General features: G+C 43.8%; 3 protein-coding genes across 11 annotated transcripts in view; 1 reads left to right on the forward strand and 2 right to left on the reverse strand.

Annotated features, from left to right (window-relative positions):
• UBR3 (ubiquitin protein ligase E3 component n-recognin 3) overlaps positions 1-592 on the reverse strand; it is a 106,626-nt gene extending 106,034 nt beyond the window's left edge. For both annotated transcript variants that reach the window (XM_063400541.1, XM_063400540.1), the window contains exon 1: positions 1-592. In XM_063400541.1, the coding sequence (XP_063256611.1) occupies positions 1-446 (446 nt within the window). In that variant the 5' untranslated portion in view covers positions 447-592.
• Positions 14-5,995, forward strand: METTL5 (methyltransferase 5, N6-adenosine). 6 transcript variants are annotated; one of them, XM_063400550.1, is made up of 9 exons: positions 1,157-1,336; positions 1,538-1,600; positions 2,028-2,149; positions 2,765-2,879; positions 3,315-3,496; positions 3,861-3,943; positions 4,223-4,274; positions 4,898-4,947; positions 5,876-5,995. In XM_063400550.1, exons 1-9 carry the CDS (start codon positions 1,293-1,295, stop codon positions 5,921-5,923), a joined length of 759 nt encoding a protein of 252 aa, XP_063256620.1. In that variant the 5' UTR covers positions 1,157-1,292; the 3' UTR covers positions 5,924-5,995. The 6 variants fall into 6 exon arrangements, with proteins under 6 accessions (XP_063256622.1, XP_063256620.1, XP_063256621.1 ...); XM_063400549.1 differs by lacking the exon at positions 1,538-1,600 and adding an exon at positions 1,414-1,499 and having other exon boundaries at positions 1,175-1,336; XM_063400548.1 differs by having other exon boundaries at positions 1,175-1,336; positions 1,538-1,689.
• Positions 5,640-15,552, reverse strand: part of SSB (small RNA binding exonuclease protection factor La) — a 22,140-nt gene continuing 12,227 nt past the window's right edge. Inside the window, exons 1-13 of one of the 3 annotated variants that reach the window (XM_063400547.1) lie at positions 14,469-14,551; positions 13,673-13,729; positions 11,165-11,239; positions 9,551-9,654; positions 9,209-9,383; positions 8,951-9,058; positions 8,760-8,860; positions 8,461-8,532; positions 8,335-8,377; positions 7,608-7,748; positions 7,061-7,244; positions 6,760-6,888; positions 5,640-6,093 (exon numbers count right to left, since the gene is read on the reverse strand). In XM_063400547.1, coding sequence (XP_063256617.1) covers positions 5,996-6,093; positions 6,760-6,888; positions 7,061-7,244; positions 7,608-7,748; positions 8,335-8,377; positions 8,461-8,532; positions 8,760-8,860; positions 8,951-9,058; positions 9,209-9,383; positions 9,551-9,654; positions 11,165-11,230 — 1,221 coding nt within the window. In that variant the 5' untranslated portion in view covers positions 11,231-11,239; positions 13,673-13,729; positions 14,469-14,551 and the 3' untranslated portion in view covers positions 5,640-5,995. Of the gene's footprint in view, positions 6,094-6,759; positions 6,889-7,060; positions 7,245-7,607; positions 7,749-8,334; positions 8,378-8,460; positions 8,533-8,759; positions 8,861-8,950; positions 9,059-9,208; positions 9,384-9,550; positions 9,655-11,164; positions 11,240-13,672; positions 13,730-14,468; positions 14,589-15,552 lie in introns of those variants that run through there. The other 2 variants (XM_063400544.1, XM_063400546.1) reach the window with 2 other exon arrangements.

Consider the following 15,552-nt stretch of genomic DNA (forward strand, 5'->3'; position numbering starts at 1 on the left):
CCGGCCTCCCGCATGACGTTGCTGTCGCCGCAGTCGCAGGCGCCCCCCGCCTGGCTCCGGAACATGTTGTAGTCGTGCCCGGCGTGCTCGCCCTGGTGGAAGCACTCGGCGCACAGGCTCATGCAAGGCGAGATCCCGCACGTCCGGCACCGGTAGGCCACGAAGTTGGCGGTCCAAACCAGGCCGCATAGCGTGGCCGGGTCGTAGGCCCGCACGGCTTGCACGAAGCTGTCCCAGGGCTCCCCGCCCGACAGCAGGCAGCGGCACCACTCCAGCGCCTCGCCCGCCGCCTCCCCGCCGCCCGGGCCCGCCGCCGGGGCCAGCACCCTCTCCAGCAGCGCCCGCAGCTCCGCCGCCGCCGCCGCGCCGCTCTCGCCGCCCAGCGCCGCCTTCAGCCGCGCCGCCGTCGCCCGCTTGTCCCTGCTGCTGGCGCCGGCCCCCGCCATGACGGGACACCGGGGGGCCGTTACGGCCGCGCCGGGCTCCGGCTCCGCGATTCCTCCGCCGCCCTCGCTCCCCGCCCCGCGGCGCCGCCCTCTCGCGATAGCCGCGGCACCGGCGCCCTGCCCGCCGCCCGCGCCCCCCTCCGACACCGCCTCTCCCCTCCCCTGACACCACCCTCCTCTTCCTCCGCCCTGCCTTCCCGCCGCCCTCCCAGCGCGCAGGTGCGCGCCCCGCGCCGCCGCCGCACGAAATGTCGCCGCCCGCCGGCCCGAAACTTCACGGCCGTCCCGGGGTCCCGGCAGCCGCAGGGAGCGTGGAGGGCGCACCTGGGCCGGCCGGCGGCCCCGACGGCAGCGGAGCTCGTTTGTTACCGAGTCGTGCCTGCAGCGAAGCGGCTGCCGTGAGACGCCCGGCGCCGCCCGTGTATCCTGGCCACAAGGGTCCCGCCGGGCTCAGGTGGTGGCGGCTTTGAGGGCAGGAGCAACAGCGGGGAATGTGGGAGGCGTCTCTGAGGCTGCGGGCCGGCGGTTCTGCGCTCGCTGCGATGAAGCAGCACTGAGGGTGCAGAGCAGCGCCGGGCTCCGGCAGCAGCATCGCAGCCCGGGGTGTCCGCAGAGCCTCCCCCCGAGGTACCGGCGTGCGGCTGCCTGCGCGCTCCCACCAGGAGAGAACGCATGTGGATGCGAGTTGCCGTGTTTCACACACCGATCGACCCTTTTAAACCTCGATTTTCAACTGTGCAATGGAAAACCTTATAAAAAATCTATTCCTAAACAAGAGTAACCTTCTACCCGACAGCTACGAGCCCCAAGGCAGCTGCCTCTCTTCTGGCTCTGCCCGCGTTTCCTATGCCGCCCGTCTGCTGGCGGCTTGTGTCGCGTTGCGGTTCCAGGTCAGTGTTACTCCTCTCTCCAGGACCGCTTTTCCCAGCGCACCGGCACAATTCCAGTTCCTTGTTCTGTCCCTAAGGGCACTCAGGAGCGGGACCACCAAGAAAGCCCGGTCTGGCAGGCGTGTCCTCGGGCGCTTTCTCAGGCACCGCGCAGCGGTGACACGTAAGGCCGCAATAAAATGTCTCATGTTTATAATACAGGAGACCAAATCCCGCACTTGTTGGCGACACACGGAGAAGTTCCCCGGCGTGTCATTCCCGCAGGTGCCCGTGGGGCCGGGAAGGGGCGGGGCGGCGCGGCGGAAGTGCGCGGCGGCGCTCGCAGCGGCCCGGCCCGGCCCGGCCCAGCGGCGGTGAGGGGCGCGGGGCGCGGGGACGGCGCTGTGCGGCCGGCGGGCGGTGTGCGCGGTGGCGGTCGCTGGGATCGGTTCCTGCCCCGCTTCGGGCTGGGCGGCGGGCGGTAGAAGCGGAGCCCAGGGCCTGAACTCCGGGAGCCGGGGAGGAGAGGGGCTGCCGCCGCCGCCCGGCTCCGCGCTCGTTCCCCATCATCGCGCTGGCGTCCCGGGAAACGGCAGCGTGAAAACACCCGGGAGATGCTGAAGAGTACTGGGGGTTTTTAAGTATGAAGTCATTTAAGAGCATAAGTGGTTTATTTATATTGTTATAACTAATGACAAATTATTTTCTTTAGTTTAACCAAAAACATGAAGAAATTAAAGCTTAAAGAACTGGAAAGCTGTCTTCAACAAGTTGATACTTTTGAAAGCCCAAAACTACTCCTTGAACAGTATCCAACAAGACCTCATATTGCAGGTAGAGGTGACCCACACCACTGTCTTCTTTTACTAGTTCATCAGCACTTTTAATTCAATAAATTTTCTCCTGCATTGTCTCCTTTGAAGGCTTTGCGCTAAAAGTAGTTAAGAAAGTATATCCCAACAGGAATGTGTATAGTAGTATTCTGGTAATGTCCAATCTAAAAATCAAATGAATTAATTTAAAAGATAATGTTGTGATAGAAGCAATCTTAATCTGTAACTGTAGAAGCTGAAATGGAGTTATGTCATGATCCACAAAACCAGTAAAAGTGTATATCCAGACACTCATCTATACCTTAATTATGCTCTTTTCCATATTTAATATCCTACTGTTTTTCCCCAAAAAAGTTAAGAGGCATACTTTTTCCACAAGCAATACTCAGAGCTTTGTCTCTCCACCAAAGAGCCACAGTCTGTAAGTTGTCAAAATGTTTTTGACTCTTCACATAAAGATGAAAAAGAGAATTACAGGCAGGGAGAACTCAGCTTAGCTGAAGGGGTTTTCTAATGCAAAATGAGGAGTTTTCTGAAGGCAGAAACAGCTTTTCTTGATTAATCACATACATATTTGGTATTACTGACCTGTTTTGTTTGTGTTTTCTTCCCCCAGCATGTATGCTTTATACAATTCACAATACTTTTGATGACATTGAAAACAAAACAATTGCAGATTTAGGATGCGGTTGTGGCATGCTCAGCATTGGAAGTGCAATGTTAGGAGCAGGGTAAGTATTTAATATTAAGTTCTGCTTATATTTTTTTCTGGCATGGAAGAGTAGAAAGTAAGATTAAAACGCAGCACTGCTGAACTAAAGCATTTCAGGTTTATAATATGCTGCATAATCAGGCTATTTACCAAGTCTTGACCATCAATAACCATTCATACTGTGAAAGTGATGGACAGCTGTCATGAATTTGGAAGTCATTTGCTTTCCCCATAAATATTAAATGAACAAATGAAATTTCTTTAACAAAATTTAGATTTGTACTTGAGAAAGGGCAGCAGAAGTACTTGAATTTTTATCAGCACTGGATTTATAATGTATGCTTGTTACATTTCCTAGATAAAACAAGTTGTGTACACAGATCTCTTTCTGCAGAATTTAAAAGTCATTTTAGATTGTAGTAGGCTAATAAATGACACTTTTCTTTTTTAATAGATTCTGTGTGGGGCTTGACATAGATGGAGATGCACTGGAAATATTTAATAGCAATATTGAAGACTTTGAGCTCACAAATGTCAACATGGTTCAGTGTGACATCTGCTCTTTATCTGACAGCATGTCAGATGCTTTTGATACAGTTATTATGAACCCTCCGTTTGGGACAAAGCACAACAAAGGTTGGTAATTGTGAAACTCAGAAATTACACAAACAGAACAGCAAGGAAATGCTTTCAATGAAACATCTCCTTTATTAGTTACTTTTTCTAATTACTTAATGTTTTGTTGATCTGGAATCAGCTTCCTAAGATTTAACGACTTCAACATTGTAACTAAGTCACTGGGATTTGAAATAAACAATACTAGATATTTCATATCCCTATCATTTTTATTTTATTAAAAGCAATTGAGTATGTTTTAGAAATACTTTCTGTACCTTAATGTATTCAGTGCTGTTTCTCAAGTAGCTATTGTTCCAGAAAAAAATTAAACAGATCTTTGAGCTTCCATTAGACAATTCTAATAATTTCATCTTTCTTTTAGGAATTGATATGATTTTTCTGAAAACTGCTCTACAAATGGCAAAAACAGCTGTATATTCCCTTCACAAAACTTCAACACGGCAGGTAAGTTCTTCATTTTAGCAGGGCAAGAACTAACCAGACAACAAAACAATTGGCTATATAAATAGCTGTAGCTTCACTGATCTGCTAACTCTGTGGGGTATGTTTGGAGTAAATACTAATCACAACAAATAACTGCAGTCTCACATACATCAAGGTAAGTATGTGATCTAGTGCTTCAGCCTAAATACCAAAAGCACAGGCTAAGTACAGAGGTGTAGATGTTTATAATTATAAATAGATAATTTTAAATGCTCATTTCTACACTATCTACTTTTGTAGCACATTCAGAAGAAAGCAGCAGAATGGGAAGTGACAATGCAAGTCTTAGCAGGTAATATTGATTTACTGTTAACAGAAAAAAACCCAAAACCCTTTTGTTTTGGGATACTATCTCAAACATTACCAGCCAGTCATAGCAGCCTGAGATATGACACAGAAATGACACAGGTCTTTCTGTTTTTAGCAGACCTTTTTTTACATTTTTTTTCTACATGGCTGGAATACAGACTGGCACTTAAAGCTCTGAGGAATACATATTCTGTGCAGAATTAGGCTTGTTCCTGGACTAGATTTTGTCTTCAAGCAGAAGTTACCTCTCTTCCTGCTTCAAAGGGAGTGCTACTGAAAAAGAAAAGCAAACAAAACAAACAAAAAAAAAGCATCCTGTCCTTAGTCACCTAAATATTTTTGACAGCTAAGTGTCTTCCCAGTTCTTCAGTACCACTGACCAGATGCTTTTCACAGTAATAGAACTTGAGATGTGAAGTTGCTCGAGTGCTTGAAACAACTGCATTTCAGCCATCCACTTAACTGTCTGATGTGGACGGCTTCAATGTTTAGTCATCATCTAGTGCAGAGCTAAAACATGTTATGACAGGCCACAACAGATGCAGACATGAGAAACATGGCTGTTTATCATCCTAGTCTAACACATATTCTTTATACTGTTCACAGAACTTAGGTTTGACTTACCGGCTTCATACAAGTTCCATAAGAAGAAATCAGTAAGTATAAAACCTAACATAACTGAGAAAATACTGAGGTAAATAAATTCTCTTTAATGAAACTTAAGTTTTAGGGCCATGTGTACTCCGTGAAGAACACTCACAGCATTCAGTCACATCGTTGCTGTTACAGTTTGTAGCTGAACAGGTAAAAGAGTCATGTTGCCAGTCAAAGCCATACACAAAGATTACAGCCAGCACTGCAGTTAGATGTGATAGAGCTAAGGGTGGCCTCCTTGACTCAGCTCCTGAGAGCTCTGTGCTCAGCGCTGTCTGCAGCTGGGACTTGGAGCCGATGAAGAGCTGAAGGCCACAGCAACAAGGATGTTATGTTAGAGCAGAAGCATCATTTCAGAGCCAGCCTGGGGGCAGCAGGAGGAACTCATGCACTTCATCCCACTGTTAAAAAATACAGCCGAGACACTTCAGTATGGGAGCCTAAGGCCATAGCACGTTCGTGGCTACTAAATGGCCTAGAAGCCATGTATCCACATCCCTTACCATGAGGGAAGGACAGAGGAGACTGAGCAATAGTTTAAAACTGTTAGGTATCATGAGCATCAAAGAACAGAAGCTTTAATCAGCTGGTGACCATGCTTTTGGTGACTTGAACTTAAAATTATTTAGGTCTGTCCTAATCTTGGCTACTTCACAGTTGAAGCATTATACTATATTAACCAGGCATCAGTAGAAACAGTTTTAAGTTCTGAGTTTATTGCCAGCTGCTATTAAACATAACCACAAGATTACAAAGTCCAAAATCTTTTACATTTGAATGAGATGCCAGAAAAATTGAAATCTGACAGTATAAACAAAAACTATAAATAGAAAAGTTTTCCAGGGTTTTATGTTAAGAGTAAGCATGCTTCTTAAACAACAAAAAAAGAAAGCTGTAACCCAATAAAATGAAGCTTTTCTCTTATTGTAGGTTGACATTGAAGTGGACTTCATTAGATTTTCTGCCAAAAAGTCCTGAACTGAGGCATGTCTTTAAAACCTATTGAAAATGGAACAATAAAACCACTATTTTTTAAAATTCTTTTGAGTATTACTGATTGCCATCTCCATTTTCTGTTTTCAGTTGTTTTGGTGCAGGTTCTTCCTTTTCTGTTTCCTCTAGCGGTCTCTTCTTGGGACTTGCAGGTTCTGCAAGATTGAACACGTAGTCATTTAGGGTAAAGGAAAGCTTTGCCTGAAATCTTTGGAAAAAACCCACACTCTTCCCACCATGTAAGTTTGAGTGCCAGCTGTGTACAGCCACAGCTACACTAGAGGATTTGCTTATTACTGTGACTAAAGCTCTTCTGAAATACCCCATTTGAGGAGCTTTACCCCTGTCTAACTCCACAGCAGGAGGGCAGGTAAGAAAATGAAAATAATCTACCGGAGTAGGGTTTACTGGACTTTAGTTAAGCAGGTGCTGTATGTGATGAACAGAAGCTTAACACTTCCTCTGCTCCAAGCTAAATACTGACAGGCTGAACTATCACATCTTCTCACATCCTTAAGGCAAAAAAAAAAAAAGCCATTCAAGAGACTGAGTCTGTACAGTTGTGTAATGCTGCTGACAACCACCATCTCTCAAAGCCTAATGTTTTAAACGGCTGTGCAGTATAGCCTTATCTATCTAATAATTATCTTAATAGGCTTTTTGAACAGTTGTGGAAGGAATGGAGCACAAAATTCTTAAAGCAGATACTGTCAGCAGGGCAGAAATGCTACAAAGTAGAGCCATATCTGAAACATGAGTACATGGGGCTACTTACTGTAAAAGTACTGAATAAGCTGCTTTAAGTGCACAGAATGACATACCTGTTTTATCATTTTCACCATCTTCCTCATCATTCTCAAACTTTATTTTCTTGCCCTGAAACTGTATTTTTCCTTTCTGTGCACCCTGAGGTATCTTTCCTCCTCTTCCTTTTCCTTTCATTTTGCGCCCTGGGGACATACAAGATCAAGAACTTTGTGTCATTTATCTTTTAATTGGCAGCTGCAGAGACTGCTTTACAGTTAAAGTCAGCAGGCAGTGTATATTCACTACCTAAGAGTGAATTTCATACACCAATTCTAGGACATTATAAAGGCTTAAATTAATAAGATGAGGGAGAACCTTTTGTTTTCTGTTTCAGCAATTCCTGCTGATCTTCCAGGATTTTTTTCAGAGCTTCTTTCTCTGCATCTCCTTCTAGCACTTCCCATGAGACATCCTTGTTCCGGAGCTGCAGGTTTCCATTATGTGCTGCTTTGGCTTTCTCCAGAGCTTCTTTGGCAATATCCTTAAATAGGATAATTCCCTTTAAAAGAAGAGTGGCATTTGCATTTTAATCTTACTGCAAAAACATTCAGCTAGAATGATAAACCATATATCCTGTCAAGTGCCTCAGCAAATTCATTACTCTTTTGTGTGTGTAAAACATGTCTAGAGTTAAGCAAAGCCCTCAGACTGTGCTAATGAACATTCTCAGTTTTGACCTTATCAACTAACAAGGCTGGAACCTTTATCTGTTCTTTTGAAAGAAGGGAATGATTTAATTCTCTAAATATTCTGCAATTTCACAAGACAATAATTTACTTGATACCATAAAAGAACAAACATTTAATCATTCATTTTCAAACTTCAACACAGAGATCTTAAGGCCTTGTCTGAGATTACTGACCTCCTTCGCACCTCTAACAAAGTGTATCCACTTGATTTCTCCGTGACCAGAAAATACATCATGGAGGTCTTCTCTGCACGTTTGGTCATCCAGATCACCAGAGAACTTCAAAAGACATCCTGTCTTTTCTTCTAGAGACTTCTAAATTAAATTAAAACCCCCCACATTATCACTGAAGAGTCAAGTTTGAACATTCATATTCCTCCCTCAATCCTATTAAACACGATAGGGACAGGCAGGCAGTTCAGTTACAGTAATTCCAGCATTTTTCCTACATAACCTAGTTCTGCTGATGTCCAGTCTTGTACAGTGTATCCCCCCTCCTTTCTTTAAGTTTGCTTTGCTTACTGGGATACACTTATAGGAACTTAGGACTCCTTTCCCATAAAAATTACACTCTCTAAATTTTACAATACAGCTTTCTGAAGGCTGATAGGTTGAAAATTTATCTAATACCAATGAAATCCTCAATGGATCCTTTAAATACCATAGAAGAACAATCATCTCGATGCATTCAGAATCACTCTGAAGAGGCAAACATGCCTAATAATGTAAATTCAGGACATGAGCCTGTAAACAAATCTGTCTATTGAAAATAAGATCAAAACACCATGACAAAACAGTCTTACTATAAGGGACTTTCTAGAAAGTGCTCTATGTTACAGTATTTTAAACAGAATATTCCATGTTCGCTTTATAAAGTGTAGGCGATTTAAGAAACCCATACCATTTCAGCATCTGCTGCTTGTTTCTGCTTTTCTTCTTTTTCCCTGCAAGAAAGTTGAGTTAGTTATGAGTCAGTGCCAGCGTGGTCAGCCAAGCAAAACACACACTTTGATTGACAGTAACTCACTGTTTAGCTCTTGCTTTCGCTTCTACTTTGTTTTGTTTCCTTTCTTCATTCTTCTTTGTACAATACTCTTCCCTTCAACAGAATATAAGTTAATTTAAAATATTCTGTTATAATTAGTTTCTAAGACAGCAGTAGACATGAAACAGGTGAAATTATTTTTCCAAGTTGAGATGCTAAGTCTCCAAAAGGTCCATCTACCAATGCCTGTACAACAGCATGAAGAACTCAGGCCAAGCCAGATCCTTGTGTAAATGCACCCCTGAGCACTGTTAGTTCATGTAAAAGTGAAGTGGACTTACTTGAAAAGTACTATCAGCTCTGTGTCTTTGTACTTTTGATTTGGTATCTCTGTGAACTTCTTAGCGGATTCAACACTATCAAAAACTGCAAATATTGAGCCCTGGTAAATGATAAGAGATTTTGTTAGAGTAATTGAACAGAATGTTGGCCAGGAGGGATCCCTGCCCCAGGTCTAAGTGCTCATCATCACCTTAAATGTTCTCTGCAATGTTCTCCTCATTTGAATATTTTCAACTGGACCTTTATCCTCGAGCCATTCTTTGATATCATCAAGAGTAGCATCTAGTGGAAAGCCTTTCTGCAAGACAGCAATGAGCTTCAATTATATGCCACAAAGTGAGTCTTAAAAATTATAACCTCTACAGTACAAGTTAATTCAAGCTTTACTCTTAGAGGGTTATCAATTAAATCATGCAGGATGGCACAAAGTAAAGAAAAATTTACTTACAACATAAACAGATCTGTTTTTAATTGCAGCTTTATACTGGTCATTTAATTCAGGAAGGGGTTTGTTTGGAGATCTTCTGATCTTAGTTTTGTCTTCATTTATTTCCATTAAACCAGTCTTGGATTTTCTTAGTGCTTCTACAATAACGCCAAAATCTTTTGAAAGGCGACTTAACCTATTGAGTAAGCAGACAGAGATAATTACAAATACACAGGCAAAACTGAAGCCAGATATTAAAAAAGCAATGGGAACTGTAAATGCACATCAGGAGCACTTGGCCCCAAACAGAGATAGGTAGCTGAAAGTTACTATTTTATCCACGTTAGTTGTACTTTGCTTTACCTGTTGAATTTGATCATTACTTCTAAAGGTACCCAGCCATCATCTAGTTTGATCTGTTCCTTTAGAAACTTGTCTCTTGGTAGATTGTGATTGCCAAAATAGTACTGCAAAAAGGAAGGGGGAGAAGGGGAGGAAAGTGAGATGTGTCTTTGAATTTTCAGTCTTAAAAGCTCATTTTCATCTAACAGCTTACTGCAGTAGATTGAGACATACCAAAATCAGTTCATCTGAACAATTGGGAATTCTGAAATTATTACATCCTGCTTTAATCTGATACTTTGCCAAAAATTAGCTGCAGTATGTAAGTTGTAAAAACAAAGCCACGAGAAATAAACTCCACAAAAACCCAAACAAATCAACCCCACACCGGAACAGTGCTTCATCCAATGGAATTACAGAGGCAAAGATAGATTGCAGTTTTGTTTAGGAAAAGAGCAAAGCTTATTCTGTTAACATGGTAAGCTTTAATCACCCTGATCCCGCTCTGCGGAGTCAAAATGCAAATTTGTCACCAGCAGATCAAGGTTGTACTCCTTATTTAAGGTGTACGTATGCAAGAATACTGTATTTGCACACTGAAAAATCATTCACATAGACTGGAATTTCTAGGTCTCATTCAAGAAAACATCATAAGATAAAGAAATCATTATTTTATATTTAATTTTATTTAATTATTATGTTTTTATTTTGATCTTGTCTGGCATGGGAAGACAATTCAGTTCAAGACAAGTTAATCAGATTCTTCCCCTGACTAGTAGTCATCTAGCAAAGGTCAAATACCTGACACCATAAGATAAGCTGGAATATTTTCAGCAATATTGCGGTGCTTTGAAAAGTCAGTGCAAGTTTTACAACACTACCTCTAGTACATCTCAAACATTACCAGAAATCTAGTTTTGTCAACTATTCATATATAACAAACAAAATATAGAGGCTGAGGAATCTCCACATTTTATTTGTTATATATAAATAATGGCTCCATATGGTAATGGACATTCACGTGCAGCTACAATTTTGTCCTTCAGGAAAGCGGTTTGGGGCTTTTTAAAGCCCATTTAGAGCAGTGGGCTCAGGTTTTTTGTTGAAGGGTAACCCTCCAAGCCTCTAGAGAGACAAAGAGTTAATCCAAAGTAGGGATATAAGTTTAGTTGTAATTTCTAGCAATAAATTACAAAGCAGTAAATCATAATAGCAAGTTATGCAGTGTGCTGGTATTTTGACCAGCAGACATTCCCAAGGAGGATGATTTTTCCCCACAAAAATTAGGGCACATAGAATTAAAATGATCTCTCCTCCTATTTGCACAGGTAGAACAACCCCAACAAACATGGTAGGAAATTGTCTATGATTCACTTGCTATAGCACCTAAAATGCTACCAAATTAAACCTTTCTCTTTTGGTGTTCTTACAAGCAGCTCCGGACAAGTGTAGCTTCCAGCTTAACTATAGTTATGACTATCCTGAAGTATTAAATACCTGTTACAGACTTCTGACATTTTTAAAGAGCTGAAGATTCGAGTCTAACTCTCAATAAAGTTAATTTCCAGTTAGCCAAGCCCCTGCCATTGAATGCCCCCAAAACACCTCACATCCCGAACTGCAAACTGAACTTACCTCAATCTGCTGACAGATTTTGCTTTCCAAGATAGACATGTTTTCACCATTTCCATTTTCAGCCATTTTCGCCAGCTGTTTTGAAGAGAATACAGAGCAAAAGTACTGAGTTTTGAATAGTACTTTCTACAGACTTACATTCATGTAGCATTGCATTTCACTGCAGCCTCATCTAAATAAAGTAACAGCCAAGTTCATTAGCCAGACATTTATGCCTGTGAAGCAACTATTAACATGACTGCAGAACTCCAAGGGGAAACTATGAAACAGCTGGGCAAAAAAAACACCTCACTTTGGTTGTTAGGGCAACATTTGGCATTCAGCAGTCAAGATAAAATTTAAAAAATGCTGGCACTTCTCAGCGTTAGTTGTTATTTAAGATAGAATTTAAAGAATGCTGGCACTTCACAGCCTTATTTGCTATTTATCTTTTTCTAGGCACAGATCCTCAGTTTAGAACAACAGCAAAACTGAGAGCCAACATTTGTTTTTTTAGTCAAATCCAACCTCTCATCACTAGGCAAAACAATCAATAACAAAAATGTTCAATTCCTACATAGGTATAATGAGAAACGGTTCTGAAGTTCCCATCTCCTGTTTAATCTTTACAGAAGTTACTGGAGGATGGAATGAAAATAACTGCATTTACTGACACAACCTAAAGATGTCTCCTTCTCTCCTTTACAAATGTGTCTTCACTGCAGTTCTGCTTGAATAGTAAATCAAGTATCTTTGATAACATAAGAAATTTTAACTTGGAAGGAGCTTTACTTAACTGGCAGCTAGTGTATAATCCCAGTACATCAGATGCTGCCACAAACAAAGCAGCTACTGGCCAGAAAATTAACTGGGATCAAACATTTTCCATCTAGTTGCTCTTAAGATAAGGACAGAGTGTTGAGAATAGAGTGAGAAGATTAATCATTGAGAAAAAAAATGTAGTTTTATGAAGCTGTCAGAAATTAGTTTGAATTCAGTGTTGGACTATGAAGCAGAGATTTCTCTGTCCCTTTGAGCGCTGCCACACTTGTTAACTCCCGCTACTGAAGACAAAGCGGTTTCTTGGTCACGTAACCCCAGTTCACAGATCTGTGATCACAAAGGCTGCTGGCAAAGACACTTTGGCACTCGTGTCTTGCATGGTTTACTGGGAGATTTAACCATACACCTTCTGCTGTTCTGCTACTTGCAGGGCAGTAGCATCTTTCAGAGCATCAAGATGACTGGCAACACAAGAGGCAAAACTCCCCCAGGGTGCCCTCGTGACAGGAAATTATGGTCTTCATCAGAATGCCCAGCTGGCAGCCTCATCTTATTTGAGTAGTTTAATTCCCCAATAACTGTCCAGCCTACTGCAGTCTGCAGTATTCCCGTTTCCTCTTCCTGAGCTCAAGGCAAATCCTTGGAACTTACTTGTAATTCTTCAGCACTTAAGAGCCTTGAAAGGTGCTTGCACCTGTACCTAACCCAGTAACACTCCTTAAAGCATGATTTCAGCACGTGTTAGTTGCCAGCTATGCTGAGTGTGATCCGTTTATCTAAAAAGCACTTTACAAAACCCAGGCCAGAGCACCCCAGCTGAGAGTTGCAGTTACTTCAGAGATGTCCCACATGAGCCACCCTGACTACAGGAGACTGACACCTCACCACCGTTCAGGTGCTGGTACTGTCTTAACACCCTACGTGTGAGAGAAATCGGGTTTCTATTTTACATTATACCAAATTTGATATAATTTAATGGCAACCTACAGAGCAGTCTCTGACTGGTGTCCCAGTCTGCCTCAGCCCAGGTACCAAAATACTCAAAACCAAAAACTCAATTTCCACATAAGGCTCAGCTTCACCGTTAAGAGAAAAAAACAAAGTCTACTCCCTTAGCAGTGTTTCCAAGGTTAATACCAACAAGCATGCTCCGACACAAGACTTAAGACATGTCCTTTAGAATAAGTCTTACACATGGAAAGGTTTTTCTAAATAGCATCCTTTCAGCTGCAAGGAACAAACCGTAGGCAAGACTAACAAAGACTCAAGCTTGTCATGCATGGAGTTCAGCTCAGTGATTTAGAACAAAACCTATTTAGAACACAAGCAGAAGCACCTCCTAATGTAAGAGAAATTCTAGCCTTGTCTGCACATGCTCACTTCAGACTCTTTAGCTCAGTCATTTGGCACAAGGCAACTTCCAAATCAATAGTTTTCAGTTGCTGTGCAGCAGTGAAGACTGATAAAAAGCTCCAATGAACACTAATCACAGTCTGAACTGCATGCAAAATCCCACAAAACATTTTATTTTAAGGGCTTTCTTAATAAACTACACCGACTTATTCGTTCCATATGCCAAAAGTCTGTATCAGTACCACACAGAACGTAAAAATAATGTTAAAGCAAGCAGTCATTAGGTTTAAATTATAAAAAATTACAGTCAAGCCCCTTAACTAGAACGATTAGATCCCACACTATATTAGCTAGATCATCCCAAAAGAACTCTCAAGTCGATTTTCCTCTTACCAGACATTTGGTTTCAAGCTCTGGACAGAGTTTAGTTGCAGGCTGATTCTACCATTACTGTAATAGAGTGAAAGGCTTTTTTTAAATAAGAAAGCTTTTCCGATAAAGTAACATGGAACTGTTATTCATGTTATGCCTTCTTCAGGAACTACTGTATAAGAGCTCTGAGCCTGGTTTTTGTTTAAGGGTAAAGATTAACTACAACCACATTTTCACAGATGTTACCTTTAACAGATTTTTTTGAGCAGAATCAGTGCAATGTAAGAAAAAAATCTTCCAAAACATTTGAATTGAAATGTCGGCCCCTGAAGTGTGCTAGGAGAGTAGCAGTTTGCTGTTGACACTTTCACACGCCTGCAGCGCTAACAAACCCCTCTTCAGACAGCCGCGGGCGCCGTGGCCCAGTCCCGCGCAGGGACACCTCTGCACGACAGGAGCGGGAGCGCTGCCCTCGGGCCGGGCCCGGGGCCCTGCGGCGGGAGCGGTACCGCCGGCTCCGCCTGCTCGCACGGCCCGAGCCCCGCAGCGCGCACCGAGCGCCGCTGAAGCGCTGCCGGCGGTGACCGCGGGCCACGGCCGGGCCCGCTCCGCGCCTCCGCCGGGGCACAGGCGGCACGTGCTCCCCTGCTCCGGGACCGCCCCCGCCTCCCTCCCGGCCCGGCCGCCGCGCCCCGCCGCCAGCCCCGGCCCGGCGCGGCCCCGCGCTCCCCGGCAGGGCCGGGCCCGGCGGGGCACGCCCGAGCAGCGGCGCGGCCCGGGAGCCGCCGGGAGCCGCCGGGAGCGGCCCCACACGAACCTGCGCGCTCGGCCCCGCTCCGCCGCTCCAGAGACCGCCAGTCGGCCCCGCGGCCCAGCAGCCCCTGCGGCCCGCCCGCCCCTCACGGGCGCGCCACTTCCGGGGCGGGGCCCCAGCGCGGCCCCGCCCCCAGCGGCCCCAGAGCGGCTCGCGCACGGGCCGCGCGCTCGTGAGGGCTTTGCGGTCACAGCTTCTGCGCACTGAGCAGAGAAAGTAACTTAACAACCTGAATTTGCACACTGGTGCTACATTACATTTATTAAGAATCGCAAACATTCACTTGAACACTGCAGATGTACTGTGGGCATCTATAGCGCTACAAACACGGGAATCGCACAAGTGAAAATTTTAAGAAATATTATTGACTTTACAATTGATTTGACTTCCACATTACTTATTTCCTAGTTTACAAGTGAAACAGTAAAACAGTGTCTACCACAATACAGGTTCAGTAGCACAATAGTTCAGTGTTTACATTCAACTGTTTTAAAAAACACATTACACAGATGGGTAATAGAGTCCCTGCTCTGAGCTCCCCGCCTCTGGCAGGCTGCTGCCCACAGGTCAGAATTCTGTTCCTCCTGCTGAGTTCATTGTCCTACCTGTGCCCAAGACCTGAGTGCAACACACCTTGGGATGTGCTACATGAGTTAATTTAAAAAGGCACTGCAGGTTATTGGGAAAAATAGCACCAGTTGAAATTTAACCATGAGTCTGAACTGACTCTTCTCTCCATTTATTCTAATGCATTGAAAATCTCTGAGCAATTAGGCTTGAACTGAAGTCCTAAGCAATAATTTCTTTGACTTTTGTTTATGCCAGACAACAAACGCTTTCCTTACAGGGGAGAGCTAAAGGCTTTTTTTCCCCTTTGCAGTTAACACTGAGGCCGAAAAGCAGCTTTTGCTTGCCTGCAGGATGCCAGGGGCACTGAGTCAGCTTGCAGCCCTGGAACAGCACTGTCCTTCAGCATCATCAGGCACCTAGTTTGGAAGCAGTTGACACGTGGATGCTGAGGGGTTTGGGTTTGTTAGTCCTCACCTTGCTCTTAGATCCTTTCACCAACTCATGATTGACAGGATAA

Source organism: Prinia subflava, chromosome 6, assembly GCF_021018805.1.
Source record: "Prinia subflava isolate CZ2003 ecotype Zambia chromosome 6, Cam_Psub_1.2, whole genome shotgun sequence".
Taxonomy (NCBI): Eukaryota; Metazoa; Chordata; class Aves; order Passeriformes; family Cisticolidae; genus Prinia; species Prinia subflava.